General features: G+C 36.4%; 1 protein-coding gene across 5 annotated transcripts in view; it reads right to left on the reverse strand.

The window, feature by feature from the left end:
• The window catches only part of LOC134211702 (coiled-coil domain-containing protein AGAP005037), a 107,268-nt gene that overhangs the window by 19,314 nt on the left and 69,638 nt on the right, over positions 1–18,316 (reverse strand). For 3 of the 5 annotated variants that reach the window (XM_062688846.1, XM_062688845.1, XM_062688847.1), the window contains exons 15-19: positions 14,771–14,833; positions 14,436–14,713; positions 13,324–13,496; positions 12,559–12,741; positions 5,207–5,303 (exon numbers count right to left, since the gene is read on the reverse strand). In XM_062688846.1, the coding sequence (XP_062544830.1) occupies positions 5,207–5,303; positions 12,559–12,741; positions 13,324–13,496; positions 14,436–14,713; positions 14,771–14,833 (794 nt within the window). Of the gene's footprint in view, positions 1–5,206; positions 5,304–12,558; positions 12,742–13,323; positions 13,497–14,435; positions 14,729–14,770; positions 14,834–18,316 lie in introns of all 5 variants that reach the window. The other 2 variants (XM_062688844.1, XM_062688843.1) reach the window with 1 other exon arrangement.

Raw genomic sequence — 18,316 nt, forward strand, 5'->3', positions numbered from 1 at the left:
TCCCTTATTTACATTCATTTCAATCCATAGTAAGAATCTGCAACTTGTTGAAAACAGATCGGCTAAAGATGACTGTCGGAAAAGATAGATTATTTCTACGCGTTTTTGTATTTTGGCCATAACGTCTGAGCCCATAGTCCGATCTGGCAATCTGGCAAAAATATTAAAACTGTAATCGATTAGTGCAGCGAGCCTTTTCATAAAAAATAAGAGACTGGATCACCGTCTTTGACTAGTCGCACGGACTGAATTATTATACCTTATTAATACCTAGCCAATATTGTAGCGTGTGCGCGCTTTCCCTGAGGGGGGACCGAAGTCAAGAATATCTCTATGAATGAGAAGTAGAACATTTGTATTAGTTACGTTACGGGGTGAACCGACTACAAATCCTTAAGTTACATGTTGTAGTATTTTTGAAGTGATCTTGAGCCAACAAAAAAAAATATTTTTTTTGATTTCTAGGTTATCGTGTCAAATGGGATTTCGACCACTATTCCTGTTATTCATGTACATCAGGAGCTTCTAGAACCGGTTACAAAGTAGCTTTTTATCCCTAATGAGTGATAATTGGAGTGTAAGGTGTAAGTTGTAAGGATTTTATGTGGATTTGAGATAAATTTGTTAGTTTAATTCAGAATATTAATGTTTATTAAAGATGTTCACTAAAACCTTCAGTCAATTTCACGAACATATAGATTTTTTATTATTTCTAGAATTACAAGACTAAGGAATAATAATCAAATCCGACAAATCCATACGAGAATTGGATTTTGTTCTTGACTGTCCTTGACGTCCCCAAAACGGTTAAAGACATAAAAGATTATGATTCTTGAATTTATCTTATTTTTTTTTGGGGGTTCGTTGAAATATGTATGGTTTTCATGTAAAAAAAAGTTTTTGCACGTAGATTGAAACAACGATCTATACATTTATCATTAGGATTTTTTCTAATGATTCATATTTACATTTTTAGGGGGTTCTAGTATCACCTACCATCTTCAACTCTATTTTACAACTAAGAAAGGAAAACCCAATAAAGATTCCGATCTTCAGGATTTCCAGGATTTATTGAGAATTTCCAAGAAGCATGACAGACATACATTTTGTAATTCTTATGATTTTCGAATATTTTTGCAGGATTTCAAAAAAGGTTGTAAATTCCGAAACTTTCTCAAAATATTGAATGATTCAATCACTAACTTCTAAGTTTTTTTTTGCCAACTATCACACATTTCTGTGAATCGTAGCGTGCTACCAGGATCGTAAGATCGTCATAGAATCTTTTGAAATGTTTAGAACTCCTTTTGGCAAGATATCACGCGGGCTAAGGAATGCTTGTGATACCTCTAGATTTCAATTAAAAAAGGCTTCTTCACAATCGTCCCCGTGGACTTCTAATAATCCATTTGGACGTGCAAGAATTATCATAAACTACCTATTAAGATTTTTTTTAGTAAATTTTCAATTAATGCAATTGCATTACTTCTTTTTTAACTTATTTTTTTAAGCATGTTCTTATAGATTTTCGCAGTTCGGCTATTTCATCTGATCCTCGGATTGTTTTAGAACTTTAGAAAAATTCTGGCTTCCAAGAACATTTTTGATCTATTAAGAATCATAACGTTTCTACAGATTTGAGCAATTTTACAAAATACCAGAATTTTATTTTGGTTTCTAGGAATCCTTCAGCGCTATTGGGATTAGGAAGGAGTCTTTGCGGCCACTTAGTAGACTTTTAAGAATAGAAATATTTCCTTCGGATCACAGAAATTTTTCATGACGTCATACAAAGTAAATTATACTGGCTAATATTTGTATGATATTTTTTGTTGATCATTTCTAGATCAACTAGAACAAAAGAACCGACTCAGAAACATTCATGCGTAGGAAATGGCCTACCTGTTCCATCCCAGCGCCACAGCTAACAACTCCCAGGACCAGTGGATTGTCCGATTTACGAAATGTTTTGAACTAGTGTTTACCCATTTTTCTCTCATTCCTCGATCTCTCCTTATCTTGATGGTCCCTTCCATACCAAGATGAAGAAAAGCGACTGTATTAAAGTTTCAACTTTTCCATATGATTCGTACAAAAATGTTGGGATCCCTTCCATGAGGCTGGCTAAAATGGATTAATGAAAAAGCAAAATCTGCCGCTATGAAATGATTAGATAGCGCCACCGTAGACCAGTTCCTTCAAAACTCCGCGCATGTTAACCAGCATATACAGTAGCGGCTTTGTTTTGATGCGGTGAGTGCAAAATGAGTTACATAAAATAATCCATTGTGAAGAATTTCGATTAAATGTAAATTTTCTTCTCAACAAAAAACTTCTTCAGAAATATGCATCAAACAGACTGACAAAATTGGTCACCTTTTGATATTACAATTATCATTTCGCTGCATAGAACCATGCGCTCCGGAAACGAAAACCCTGTTGTGGTCTTCAGGTTCTAACTCGGGGATTCGCTGTAAAATCAGTGACCACCCCACCCCAGAAACATCTACTACATTGACAAAACATTTCATCAGATCTCCATTGACTCCTATTTATAGCAAAGATTTCATGAAAATAAAAATTACTTCAAAAAGTTTTACAGAGTTCTATAAGTTTCTTCGTCGACTAACCATTTGTAGCCAAAAGAAGCAAAACCCAAGGATTCGAAAAAGAATTTCAATATAGGCTAACATATATTACAAACATAAAAATTCCATGACCAAAACGTGCCACTTCAACAATAAGCGCATTTGTTCCAAACGCGGATTAATAGATAGGATAGGAACAGGTTTTGCACAAAATTGTTGGTAGTTGAAGGCTAAAATTTAGATTTTTCGAAAAAACATTTTTTTTGCGTCGTTGTTATAACTGTTATTTTCTAGTTTATATTTACATTACACATTATTGTCTACGCATTTCAAGTGTTTATGTTCAAAGGAAAAAGTTGGATATAGTAATGTTGATTCAATGATGTGCTTCAGATATTGATTAGAATATTAAAAATTTCATAAGAGTTTTTTTTCTGGCAATTATACTGAAGTATGCATAACATTAACAAATTTAATTACATTACCGATTGGGACATCCTGATGAGTTTGACGGAAATCATTAGGTAAATAGGAGTACGCATTGTTAGGAATACACACTTTTAAGCAAAGAAACTGAACGATCATTTAGCATAATGAGGAAAATGCTTTGCTCAATATGCAAACTTTCGATAGTTATGCCTAATTTCTAGATTCGTCTAAAACCAAGAACAGACTTGTGACAACAATGACAAGAAAATTATACCGAAGCTATCTTTATCAAAGACACTTTTTGGTGTGAGTGTGGCACTCTGTTCAAGATAATTGTACCAGGGTAAGGATACCACAAGTCTGTTCTTAGTGCAATATTATTGAACATCATACTGCATTTACAGCAAGTCCAATACTTAAAAGTCACCAAATCAACCAAATGCATATTCTACTCATCAGTGTGCCCCGACGCAATTTCAATGGGCAACGCAACAATAGTCATATAAATACCACGTGAACAACCAAACAAACTGAACGGAAAGGAAATACATTGTAACACAACAAAACTAGCAAAAAGTATAACACACTACTGCAGAAGAAAACAACTCACTGTAGATTGTTTCAAACTAAAGTTATGTAATAGGTAATCAAAATCATCAAAGTCATCGAAATTCGTTTTTAACGGTGCAGTTGAATCAGTAATGTTCAATTAACTACAAATTGATGGATGATACTACAGGATGGAATCAATAAATATGATTTTATGGGATGCTATAATATAATTACAAGGGAAACAGAAAATATGGAAAACTAACGTATACCATCAATTCATTGAGATCGTGTGCAAAATTCGAATTCAAAGTTAATCCTAATACCTTTACCTGAATTTTCAGTAGGGAAATTCACAATACAATAAAATGCGAATCAGTTGAGCTGGTCACTACTACCAAAACGCCACAATTCAAACATATATCTAAAAATTATGTGGGTCCTTCCTTAGCCGTGCGGTCAGATGCGTGGCTACAAAGCAAGATAATGCTGAAGGTGGCTGGGTTCGATTCCCGGTCCGGTCTAGGAAATTTTCAGATTGGAAATTTTATGAACTTTCCTGGGCATAAAAGTATCATCGTGTTAGCCTCATTATATGCAAATGCAAAAATGGTAACTGGGCTTAGAAACCTCGCAGTTAATAACTATGTGTGCATAACGAACACTGCGAGGCGGCAATGTCTCTGTTGGGGATGTAATGCCATTAAGAACTTTCTATTATAAATTTGCGAATTTGCGAATTAAACTATAGTTATTGATAGGCATTGATCTTGATTCACTGATTAGTGGTACTGACTTCCTCGCATTTAGCTAAGACAAAAAGTCGGTTAAGGATTTCTACATGAAAAGCTGGTTAGATTGTTTTCAGTCTCTTGGTGTTTTGACGTTTTTCCACAGAGAGAAGCTATATAACCGAGTGCCTGTTCCACGCGCAGCCGCCTGGGTCCAGCCCTGTTATAGAAAGTACAACATCATTGAGAAACTCCGCTTGTTACGCGTCAATAAAAGCCACGCGAGTGTCAGAAGGTTGATACGGGTCGCCATAAAAATCAATGCAATAGTAAACTGCTGATTACCCGAACAAAGCTTGAGATCGAATCGATTACATGTTTCGATGTTGTTGAATCGCTGATTTTTATAACTCAGATTGAGATCCTTTTGATCGTTTAAAATATCAAAAGCAGAAAAATCGTACAGCGACATCAAATCGAAAACTATAATAATTATTGAACTATCACTTTTAAATTAAATTCGACTTTAATTTGGAAAATTAGACAGAACTTTAATGCACTCTGGCAGCTAATAAACAAATTTGTAAATCATAGTGTAATTTAAGTTGCACTCTCTGTTGATACAATTGATGGTATACAATTAGCAAAACAATATATTTCTAATCAAATAACGATAGGAATAGCCTTGAAGTGTTTATTACTGTTTCAAGAACGTAATAGCATTTTAATTACAGCTTTAGGAATTATGTCGCACGTCTCAGAAAATTTCGCATTGCTGAATCAAAATAAGTTACTATTATCAACAATTTAATATTTCAATTTTCATTCAAAATTTTCTAGACGTATAAATTTATAAAAAGTGAACATCCATAGCGAAAGATAAGAGAAGAGAAACATGATTAAACTTACCTTGTTTGGGTTCGGGGGTCCTTCAGAAGACCTCACCGGTTCCTCCGTTAATGATGGCTCAGGAATAGGCAAACGCTGCTCTTGAACACTTGCAAGTCTGAAAATAGTAAGATCATCATTAATAAACATGCACATAAAAAATATAAACTAGAGAATGTATTGTATTTATGGTCATAACAAAAAATAATTTGTGTAAGATGGTATAATGTGTCCCACCTGGTTAAAACGCCCCTGTGTGATTTCCAGAAAACCATAAGGCCGTTACAAATGTTTAATTAAAATTATTTCTTATTGGTCTTCGAAAATTCGAGGGGGGATTGAGGTAATAGTAAATAAATATTAAAATGAAAAAAAAATCCTCAGATTTGTTTAAACATGTTTTTAAAATCCTCAAAACTTTAAAAAAAAAATATTTTTGCTCCTGCAAATTATTTTTTTTGGGAAAAAAAATCCGAGGTGCTGGGAGACATAATTGATTTTAAATATTTGTATCGGCCTAACTAACTAAGTTTAAAATCAGTTGGTACCTTTGAATATTTGTAAGACCATCATACTATGCGGATATGGAAGTTTTCAACTTCTTCTTCACTGGCTCTACATTCCCACTAAAACTTAATCTGCTCTTCAACTTTGTATTCTACTAGTTTTTTGTACCCGTCTTTGCTCGGGATTGAAAAGTAAATTATGTGCAGCACCAAACGCAAAAAGGCAAATAGACTGAAGATTGATCGATATAAAGATACAACTCAATGTGTTCTCAATGTACTGTAACTGTACCGGCTTGTCTTTATGTCCTATTTAGGCTACCGAATGCCGTTCGGCTTAATACTACAATAGGTTGAAAAACGCAACTCCCGGGCTGAATATAACATAGGCTCTTCATCCCTCTGTCCTTTTAAGTTGATAGTTGAAACTTTTTCTTTTATCTTTCTTTCTTCTCTTATTTTCATTCTTCTTCTATGCATCCGCTCATTCCTCTTACCTATAGCCTTCTCCTTTCTACTTCATTGTTCTCGTTTTTTCTTGCTGTTTTCTTCTTCCTTCTGCTTTATTCCTTCCTTTTCTTTTCTTCATTCTCCCACTTCCTTCTTTCTACTTCTTTTTTCAGGATAAAGAATAAAGAATATATGCACCAAATTTGGTTGAAATCGGTTCACGGCTTCAGAAGCTACACTCAATTGTTTGTCTTCTGAACAGTACCCCTAGCTTCAAACCCTTCCATCTTTTCTTGATGACTCTCCTACCCCATCAGGTTAGAGAATGTGTGTACTAAATTCGGTCGAAACCCTTCCAGCTCTACAATACATCTGGCATAGATGTAACGACGCTGTAGCCAACCAGATATCCAGGTAGGTAGCTATCATCTAAGTGGTTAAAAATTACCCTGAACCGGAGGATGGTCAGATTAGGCAGTCCATTTTTCTTCGCAAGGAAATTGATGCCAAATTTGCTGAATCCCAAACAACTACAACATTTTATCAAAGCATATGTACAGATTCTTAGAATTGATTTTTTCAGCGATGAGTAAGTGTGTTATCACAAAGATTTTATTATATTTATTTATAAAGAGTATGTTACATATTGCTTTTCACTGGTGAAAGCGGGCTATGTCTATTGATGATGATGACATCGCGCTTGTCACAGGCTTGGTGGAATCACACATAACCCTTATCAACTAATAACGTTTATGTGTATTCTCCTATAGCGGATGATTTATTAAAGCACACATAAAACTCATTTGTAAATTTCTTTAGTTAAGAAAATTATTTTGAGCTTTTTAGTGGAATGTCTTAACTTGTCATAAGACGAATTTTTACCATCCCCTTTAATTCCACCACTTGATTGTACCTTGACAGATACGTATTTCGACCTCAACAGTAAGGTCGTCTTCAGTGTCTCGTTCTTGAATCGACTTAAGTTTAGGTTACTGTTGAGGTCGAAATACGTATCTGTCAAGATACAATCAAGTGGTGGAATTAAAGGGGATGGTACAAACTCGTCTTATGACAAGTGAATTTGTTTAGATTTTTGCCAATAAAATGTGTGGATTTTTATTAGTGTATGGCAAAGAGGTAGGATTGTCAATCCGGAAATGGCGAGTTCGATTCTCGGTCCGGTCTAGGATTTTTTCGGGTGGGAAACATTTTCGACTCCCTGGGCATAGTGTATCCATTGTACTTGCCACACAAGACACATACTCATGCAATGGCGGTCATAGAAAAGCTTTCAATTCATAACTGAGGAAATGCTAATAGAATCAACCGTCTAAGACGAATTAAGTACTCTCCATTTAATTCCACCAATTATTTTCGATATCTTTGCAGATACGTATTTCGATCACAACTGTGTGGTCGTCTTCAGTGTCTCGTACTTGGCTCAAGTCGAGTTAAGTACGAGACACTGAAGACGACCTCACAGTTGCGGTCGAAATACGTATCTGAAAAGATATCGAAAATAATTGGTGGAATTGAATGCAGAGTACTTAATTCGTCTTAGACGGTTGAATACATTCCACTAAAAGAGCTTAATATATTTTTCTGCTAATCGAATACTATGTTGTAAAGCAGGCCAACACAGCAAATAATTTTGAAAATTCAACGACGTGTGAAATTGCAGCATATTCCATCAAACGAATTAAAATTCGATATTCAATTAAAAATGATTGAATTTTACAAGCAAGCACCGTTTAAATTGATTTCGATTTAAAAGAATAGTGAGATTGATTGAATGTTACGTTTATTTGCATGCTCCAAATATGTGCATGAAAATACATTTAAAATCACAACATAATTTTATCTGTGAAGTTCCAGTTAGAATGTGGAGCCAGCGGGAGTGGGAGTGGGAGAACAGCGCCTCTAGCGTTATAGAAGGGGAAGGTGGTGAGACTTGTTCCCTTGGGAGACTTGATCCCCCTCTGTTTTACCGAGAACCAAAGTAGTTTAAGTAGGGGCCCTCCTTAGCCGTGCGGTAAGACGCGCGGCTACAAAGCAAAACCATGATGAGGGTGGCTGGGTTCGATTCCCGGTGCCGGTCTAGACAATTTTCGAATTGGAAATTGTCTCGACTTCCCTGGGCATAAAAGTATTATCGTGTTAGCCTCATGATATACGAATGCAAAAATGGTAACCTGGCATAGAAACCTCGCAGTTAATAACTGTGGAAGTGCTTAATGAACACTAAGCTGCGAGGCGGCTCTGTCCCAGTGTGGGAATGTAATGCCAATAAGAAGAAGAAGAAGAAGAAGAAGAAGATAAATTTGCATTCAGGCGGCTATTCTTGCGTAAATTAGACAGATTTGATGAAGGGTTGGCTCGAAAAACCAATCAGCGACCAATCAGCAACCAAGCTGGCACACATCTCCCAAATTGAGATGAACGTGCCCCTGGAGCCGACGTTCTGAAGCAAGTTCTGAAGCTACCTTACGCCACCCACTGATGCCACCGAAAGAGCCATCGGAAAATCTGAATAGAAACTGAGCGCTCGCGCGTGTCTCGAAATTTTCCTAATAGACAGGAAGTGAAGCCGCTCTTTTTTGGTATACGATTTCCCAATTAAGAAAACGTAAACCCAATACGCACACACTGATAGGGCGGGGCAATGGTAATATACAGCGTGTTACATTGTAGCGTCCACATCCTTTCATTACAGAGCAGACGCCTCCGTCGATGTCGCCATCACCTCGACAATATCTAAAGGATGCACATGCCACAAGACGAGCCAAGATGGCACAAATCCGAAAACTTATTCGCAACAGTGCTGAAACGCGTCATCTTCCGAAGACCATCCTCAGCAGCTGCAGCAACAGTAGAGTGAAATTTTCTCACATGGTCCAGGCTATCATTTGGTTGCTATTAGTGATTGAAAATTTCGGACTGATCAGTGTGGGTTGATTTGAGTGAAATTATCTTCCATGTACATTTTTTTACAATGCACCTTTCCAATTACTAACAGCAATCAAACGTTATCCGAACCTTGCGTTGAAATTTCCCATTGTGTTGCTGCTGCCCGACGGCCACTCGATGATTTTTCGCTAAGATAATTTGCGCTCTAATCTTCTTTTCAGAAAATGCTAATCCTAAAAAAACGATTTTGATTCCACAAATTCGGGTTCCTAATCACGCTAGACCAAAGAGCTATTGCTGCCATCGTTGAATTTTATGATCTGCAGCAACCGCCACGACGACCCCCACCGACAGAATGGAATGTTCCCTGACCACTGAAAAAAATCTTATGTCTTCCCTGTTTTTAAAAAAGGCAACAAACGCGAGGTTAGCAACTATCGTGGTATAGCCGCATTGTGTGCTGTTTCAAAGTTATTCTAAAAAGTAGTTTATAACTTTATATTCCATAACTGTCGCGATTTCATCTCGGAACATCAACATGGATTCATGCCGAAGCGCTCAACAAATACCAACCTTATCGTCTATGCATCGTTCATCGCACAAGCTCTACAGAAAAGACAACAAGTTGATTCAATTTACACTGATTTCTCGGCAGCTTTCGACAAAATCAACCATGATATTACTATCGCAAAGTTTGAACGTCTCGGTTTCTCAGGATCTTTCCTTTGTTGGCTTAAATCCTATCTAAGCGGTCGTGAAATGGCTATTAAGATTGGCGATTGCACCTCATCGTACTTCTCTGTTACTTCAGGTGTACCACAAGGAAGTCATTTAGGACCGTTAATATTCCTTGTTTACCTCATTGATTCTCAGAAGCTTTCCTTTGCCGACGATTTTAAACTTTACTGGATTGTTAATGATGTTCAGGATGCTTATTTCTTACAAACTCAGCTCAATGTGTTCATCGACTGGTGTGAAACAAATCGTATGGTTCTCAATGCTGATAAATGCACAGTGATTTCATTTTCACGCAAGCGCTCTTCTATTGACTACTGTTACAAGATAGGGACAGCAAATCTTAAAAAACTCAAAGGTTCAGCCCAATCGGGTTGTACGCAAAGGTGACGTTGAACTACGTAGCTGTATGTAATCTACAGATTTTCGACTATTCTGTGCGATGGGACCAAAGCAAGCGTTTTTCAAGCCCAGCCTAAATCTGCTTTCGATGTGATGTACCTATATAATTTTTGGCCCAACATTTGAAAATGAAGATAAAAATAAAATTTTCAAATAATCGAGGATGAATAACACTCTCAAGCGTTCACATATCCGAATTACCAATTGATAAAAACTCGCTAGAGAGTAAGAATCGTTCGATAATTGTATCTCGATTCGAAGCATTGGTAACAATGCCAAACATCCGATTGAACTTCATTGTTGACATTAAATTGGTATTAATTAGGTTTATATTATTTACAATGATAATCGATTACACAATTTGAAAAGCACAAGCCTGGCTGATAGTGTACAGCTGCAACCATCACCGACGCAAACTGCTACAGAGACTTACCACCCATCGCTAAGTCAGTCTAAGCCCCTGGTGGCTAATTTCAACGGCGTTATTGATAATAATAATTATTCCTTCACGTGAATTGCGTCGGACTTAGCGTTTACTCCGGCAGACATCTACGAAGCAGCAAAAACGAGCCAAATAAAGTTTACCAGAACGCATTCACTGCAGCAGCGAAGAAGATTCCGAGCCCCTCTACTGCATCAACAGACGTAAGACGTAAGAAAATTGAAAATCCATCGAGAAACGGCTGAGATATTAACGATCAAAGTCTATCATATTTTCGTGACGATTTTCATTTTTTTGCAATCGTAAAGTGTACCCCAATATAGAAAAGACAGACGTAGTTCTACGTCAAAAGAATGTGTCGTTAAGGATGTAGGTGTACTATTTGATTCAAAACTATCTTTCATCGATCATGTCGCTTTCGTATCCTCCAAAGCTTCTAAGATGCTTGGTTTCATTTTCCGTTTATCAAAAGATTTTAGGAATATCCAATGTCTGAAAGCCCTGTATTGTGCTTCAGTAAGGTCGATTGTAGAATTCTCTTCAGTCGTTTGGGCACCGTTTTATAAAAACAGTGTCTCGCGTATTGAGGCAATTCAACGCAAATTTGTTCGTTTCGCCCTAAGGCATCTCCCTTGGAACGATCCAAATAACCTACCCAGTTACACCGACCGCTGCAAGCTTATTGGTTTAGAATTGTTAAGTGAGCGTCGTGACGTAACCAGGGCTCTATTTGTTGCGGACCTTCTACAATCCAAAATTGATTGCCCACATTTGCTCTCCCTGATTAATCTAAATGTTCCCTACCACCAGCTTCGACTCAATTCATTTTTGATTCTCCAGGGTGCACGCACAAATTATGGGCATAATGAACCATTCACTTGTATGTGCCGCATTTTTAATCGTTGTGCAACTGAATTTGATTTTCATATCTTTCGCTCCAACATTCGGAAAAAGTTTTGTCGAATACTTGCCGCCCCCCAAACCAATACACTCTAGTTTAATGTTAGTTAGTCAGGATATTTAGTATTAAGAATCTACAAATTGTAATAGTTTTAAGTAAACATTGTATCTGTTGGAAAATGTAATTTCTGTGGATAAGAAAAGAAGAGAAGGTTTTGCGCCCGTTTGAGGAAGGGATATGCTCTACTCAAGCGGGCTTTTCCCTGCTCCAAAATAAATAAATAAATAAATAAAAATGATTTTCCAATGAGACTGCTACCAAAGCCTTCGTGCTGCTGTGTCCGCTTTGCTGCGTCCACTCTGCGTGAAATATTGATGATTGGATCCAAACCCGCAAGTTTTTTTTTTTGATGTCAGTGATTGCGCATCATGTATAAGATGGATTGGTTATTTCTAAACTTTTTTTTATCAATTATCAATAATAAATGGTAGAAAATCAGTATTTTTAGAACAATACAAAGAAAAGTTTCTTGATCGAAACCTCAACAAATTGAAAATCCATCAAGAAACGGCTGAGACAATGTACCCGGTATTGAAAACACAGACGTAGTCTGTATATCATTAATCAATGTCACATCATGGACGATTTCGACTCGAACAATGTTTTAAACTTTATATGTTGGAATCAGACCAGTAAAAACTTATCTACCGTAACGCGAAGTATCTTCATGCGGCATCAACCATGAAGCATATGGTTGGCATAAGAACTCATCTTTGTCCTAGTAGATAAAGGTGACATTAACTAATTTCTTGAATTAGTCTTAGATAAAAACGATTAAATCTAAAGAGTTTTTTTTTGTCTTTAATCAATTTCAAAAGTTATTTTTCACCCTTTACCAATCGAAAAGTGTTCATCTTCAATCTGTTCCCACTTCAACAAATGTTGATAATGCCCTTATAGAAACTTGATAAATAAAAAGTTCAATTACGAAATGAATAGCTGTAAAGCAGTTTTGGTGAAATGTACAAACCTTTTCAACGTAACCAACGTTCCCGTTAGTTTCTTACATCTCCTTAATGCAGATTCCAATCGTTCCGGCTCTTCTTTGAGGAAATTTTCTTCTCGGCAAAGTCTTTCCATGTCGAGTGATAAGAACGTACGCAAGTCTTGTTGTAACCTTGGGAAGCGTAATTTCAATTCTGCTACAGTTTTACTGAAATTTAAACGATGATATGACAATTATTGTAGTATTATCATAAAACTTATTTTGTGTTTAAGACATTGAATATTAACCTATTAACTATATATTTTTTATTACGTGTTTACACATACTCTGCAACAAAATTTAGGTAATGCTCTTTACTGATGAACTCAATCTTCATTAAAAAATAACTCAATTAAAGCAATTCAAAAAAATCGATGCGTTGCGCCCCCAAGTAAGCGACAAAGGTTAACATATGATAAATCCTTGTTTTTCCAATAAATGCCAAAAATCATTAAAAAAATGTCAGAAACAAAAAGGAGTTTTTGTTGCGAACTTCGCATCTCGTTATTTTGCATTTTTCTGTTAGTAAATTCCACTCTGAGCTAAACGTAATTTCTGCTTTCGTGGAAATTTTCGGAAATTTAATCTCGATCACTAAAATAACATCGTCTTTTCTAAAATATCAGCATGCAAGGCAAATGATTCTTGTCATATTGTGGTCGTCAGTAACAGTATTGTTGAGCGGAGTTTGAATATTGATTTCCAGCAAATACTAACGCATTGTATAGTGGCTTTGTTTTCTAGACTTACCTCGCACGGCTCAAAACAAGGGCCATGTCTTCGACTGCCGTCATGTTAACTCGCGTGCGGCGATTAATTACTTCACCTCGCAACCCCTCAACCGATGATTCCAAGTCACTCAAATCCGTTTCTAACCGTATGACTTCTTGTTTGTAAATTTCCTCCTCTCTTGTCATTTTAGTCTGCAATAAAATGTGGATTTGTTTTTTTTTATTTGAACTATACTTATTTGTAGATATTCATTATTCGTTTGGGTTGGGTTTGCCGATAATAGTCATAGTAAAGTAATTCAATTAATAGAAACTTATGAGAATACATATCTTTCAATCTAACTACTTGAATGAGCCATTTTCTTTTTGTTGGTCATTATGATTGTGAATTAATGAAGGTTGATAGGTCTAACGACGCATAGTAACTATATGAAAAAATGGAGTCGTTAAAAGACCCTCGTAGTCTAAATCAGGAATAACAGATTGTGTCGTTATTTATCCATAAAAGTTCAAATATTTCAAAGAATCACTTTTTTTTTGTTAGTTAGCACTTCTTAACTTTAAATTCATGAAAATAAGTCCAGTAGATCAAAAGTTATGATGGAAAAAGGGATTTTTAGAAAATATTGATTAACCTGATCAACTTGATTAACTTAATCTGATCAACTTATATTGAAATTCGTGCATCGATTTAATCAATATTACAAGAAATATAGAGTAACGATATCATAGTATATTATATGTCAGGGTATTTAGATCGCTGTAAAAATCATTTCTATAAAAAAAAGTCTAAAAAATAACAAATTTCATATGATGCACTTCTAGATGAATTGGCCTAGAGCATAGCTTCCCAAAGTTGGGGGGTCGCGACCCCCTTCCATAAGATTTACACAGGCTGGGGGGTCGCGACCCACCACTTTGGGAAACTATGGCCTAGAGGCTTTTTCGAGATACTCTTCGAAATAGGGGATGGCATTGATATGCTTTTAAAAATAGTGACCAGACCTACAGATTCTATGGATCTGATATTGGTCCCATAAAATTCTGCGTATGAAAAATAAATGACAGTCATTGAAAAGAAAAGTTTTAAAACATTTTTAGACAAAATAAAAAAACAAGTGATGTACGTACCCGCTCCTGGTCAGATTGACCCCAAAGAACTCCACTACTGGATAGCAGTGTTGCGCGTATCCTCATAAATGTATCTTTGATATCTTCTCGAATGGCGACAGCTTGGGTTTGAGTTAAACGCCGCATTGCTCGTACCTCCGTTCTAAGATCTTTGGCTTTCTTCTGCAAGCTTCGTAGATTGTTATACACCTCCGGAGCGAGGGACAAGTCAGCGTTGTACTGATTCGCGGCCAATACTAGCGGCTTCGGTGGCGGGGAAGGCTTCAAGCGGTCACGCTCTGAAACATGATTGTCTTTAAGGAAAAATAACATTGTTGACTTTCTCTGTAAGTTACCTTGAGATGATGTCCGTGGTAATGTTGATGATTTGATCGCTGGCTTCGTTGGCTTGGAGTCAGCTAAACGGAATAAGTAATTAAAACAAATGTAGATCCGTTAATACAATTTATATTTCGACTAGAACTTGCACATATACAATTGTAAATCTTTGAAATTATGTACTCAAACAAATGTTTTATTTTTTATTTTTGCCTTACGATTTTACAACAAAGCCACAAAATAGTCATCTTAAGAACCACATTATTTCAAATATTAAGCGTAACGTATTGCTATAATAGTAACACTAAAAACAACTTGTCTAAAATTGGAAATTATTTTGTTGGACATTTGTTGCAATGTCTCAATATTAGAAATTCTATGAAGTTCATTGGTACTATACCACGGAGGCAACTTTAGAATCATTTTCAAAATTTTATTTTGAATCCTCTGGAGTGCCTTTTTTTCTGGTATTGCAGCAACTCTCGGGTACTTATTCAAAAGGACGTATGTGATTTTGTAAACAAAGATTCAGACGACGATTTGTCCGATCCGATTACCCTCCCACGCAAACCATCACCATAGACAGATAGGGGGAGGCTTCGGCTACCTGCTAATGGTGTTGGTTTGCGTGGGAGTGCCATCAGATCGGACAAATCGACGTTTGAATCTTTGTTTACAAAATCACATACGTCCTTTTGAATAAGTACCCGAGAACTAGTTCATATTGGCACCTAGGATATTGGCACAGCATACAACATGGCTGGTCTAAAAATTTGTTTGTAAATCAAAAGTTTGTTTTTAAGACAAAGTTTTGATTTTCTGTTTATAAGTGGATATAGACACTTAATATATTTGTTACATTTGGCTTGAAGGCCTTCAATGTGATTTTTAAAAGTTAATTTTTGTCCGTATGTGAATTTCCAATTTTTCATTTTATTTTTAAATTTTTTTTAATTTTGAAGAATTGAAAGTTTGCGGCGATCGCGAGTGAAAGTGGCAAAAAAGTGCTCCGTTTCAGCTTCAGTAAAACTTCAGTTTTCGTGAAAAACATGTAATGTGACGCTCTTTTGTAGGACTGGCAGATCAGGCCAGAAGTTTTTGGTTTGTGCGCAAGGATCAGTGACGTGGTCCGATTTTTCCGTGATTTTCAGCCGATGCACACAATGATATATTTTTTGCCACGTCAGTTTTGGTCTTGGAATAGGAATAAAACCGGGATTATATGTATTTCAAAATGTGGTCACTGACAAAAATCGTGAAACGCGTCAAGCTTAAGTCCGACTGGAGTCAACAGACATATGCTGCAAAATCTGTGTTACGACCTGAACAGCTTTCCGTCGAAGTTTGTAAGATTTTCGTGAAGATTTGCTTCTGTGAAGGTTTGCGGTCAAATCTGAAAGCTTCGGAGTGCAGCGTTGTCAAATCTGTAAGCTTCGGAGTGCAGCCCACCGGATATTTTTGGATTTCCTCAAAGTTACTGTTCAAAAGACTTCAGAATGCGCATGGTTTCCGGTTTGATATTCATTCATTTGGATCAAAAATCCTTAAGTATAATTTTTCTACATTTTTTCTGTTTTTTTTTCTGTAATGAAACTGGGTCGTTGAGAGCCATTGAGGACGACGCGTCGCCGCTGAGGTTTTTCTATTTTAATCAAACAAATTCATAAATAATTTTCATCTACTCAGTGTTGCAGGGTTGTTTTGCCGTCTCTTTTTTACATGGAGATTTTGAACAATTTCTATCATAAGCAAGACAACCTATTCATTATAGTGTATTAAAAGCGCAACAGAAGCCTGCATGTTTGTGCAAGCACAGAGTGATCGATTGTTAGCACGGGCAATGCCTTTACTAATAATGTGATCAAGGAATGTAAATGCGCAAACATGTTTAGTGTACGGATAATGTTGGAAAAATGGTAAGTAATTTTTGATATATCATAAATGCATTTTTTTTTTTTCATATTGATAGAGTTCATTACTAAATACGTGCCAAGATCAAAAAAATTAAATTTTGATCCAGGAAGTGTGAATGCACTTCAGATATCCTTATGATATGTGGGTGTAATCACGCGGGGCTTATTGTACACGACTATAGCTTCGGAATGCTTGCGTTCTTGAAATGGGCTATAGGAGTTACAATAGAGCTATCACCTTCTAGCTCCCGGATCTAAGATTCTAGCAATTATATTAAATTTAAATAGTTGCACGAATATTCTATCCATAATGCCACTGCCAGACAGTGGGAGTTAGATTGTCATAACACACACTAGATCAATTAATTGGAACCCCATTCAAAGTGACAATATGTCTGTAAGCCTAGCTACTACTGATTAAGTCAACAGTGTTTTACTCCCTTCAACCATTCTCAGTGTACTTGAAAGATTTTTCTAGTAACACTAAGTGAACGTGCTAAATGAAATCCAACAACCCACATGCATGCTACAAGGCCCATCCTACAAAATTCAAACTATATTTTAAAAGTGAGGAGTCGAAATTCAATTTTGCAGAGGAGAGAAACCAAATTTCTATGAAAAGACGTACTTTTGTGAATGAAATTCCGTTTTTCACAACAAATGTACGTGCCAAATGAAATCCAACAACCCACATGCATTCTACAAGGCCCATTCTACAAAATTCAAACTTTATTCTAAAAGTGAGGAGCCGAAATTCAGCTTTGCAGAGGAGAGAAACCAAATTTCTGTGAAAAGACGTACTTTTGTGAATTAAATTCCGTTTTTCACAACAAATGAACGTGCCAAATGAAATCCAACAACCCACATGCATTCTACAAGGCCCATTCTACAAAATTCAAACTTTATTCTTAAAATGAGGAGCCGAAATTCAGCTTTGCAAAGCACAGAATCCAAATTTCATTGGAAATACGTACTTTTGTGAATGAAATTCCGTTTTTCACAACAAATGTACGTGCCAAATGAAATCCAACAACCCACATGCATTCTACAAGGCCCATTCTACAAAATTCAAACTTTATTCTAAAAGTGAGGAGTCGAAATTCAGCTTTGCAGAGGAGAGAAACCAAATTTCTATGAAAATACGTACTTTCATGAATTAAAATGTGTTTTTCCCCAAAAACTGAACGTGTTACAGAAAATCTGAATACGTACCTGAATTCAGCGTAAATAAATCTATTGAGTACATTAAAAAAGGTCGAAGGGAGCGAAAAAAAGTTCATTTTTGTTGGATAGATCGTTTAGAAGGTGAGAAAAGTTCGTACGGAGAGTGTTACGAAATGAATGGAAATCGAATCCAATGGAGCAGTTATTGAATATACGGCACATGCTAGTAAATGGCTCATTGTGACCATAATTAGTTCGTGCACCATGAAGGAAGAGGAGAAAACGAGAGCGAAGATTCCTATGGCTAACATTGATATTTAGCATAGAAAGCAGTGGGGGACAGTCGATTCTCGATTGCAAGAGGTCTGCAATGAATATCGCCCGTGAAGTATTGCGACGGACTGTTAACAGCTCTAAATCTATAAGCTTGCAACGGTCTTCATAGCTGGGTAAATTTTAAGGATCTCTTCATGGAAGGCTGCGTAA

This window comes from Armigeres subalbatus, chromosome 2 (genome assembly GCF_024139115.2).
Source record: "Armigeres subalbatus isolate Guangzhou_Male chromosome 2, GZ_Asu_2, whole genome shotgun sequence".
Taxonomy (NCBI): Eukaryota; Metazoa; Arthropoda; class Insecta; order Diptera; family Culicidae; genus Armigeres; species Armigeres subalbatus.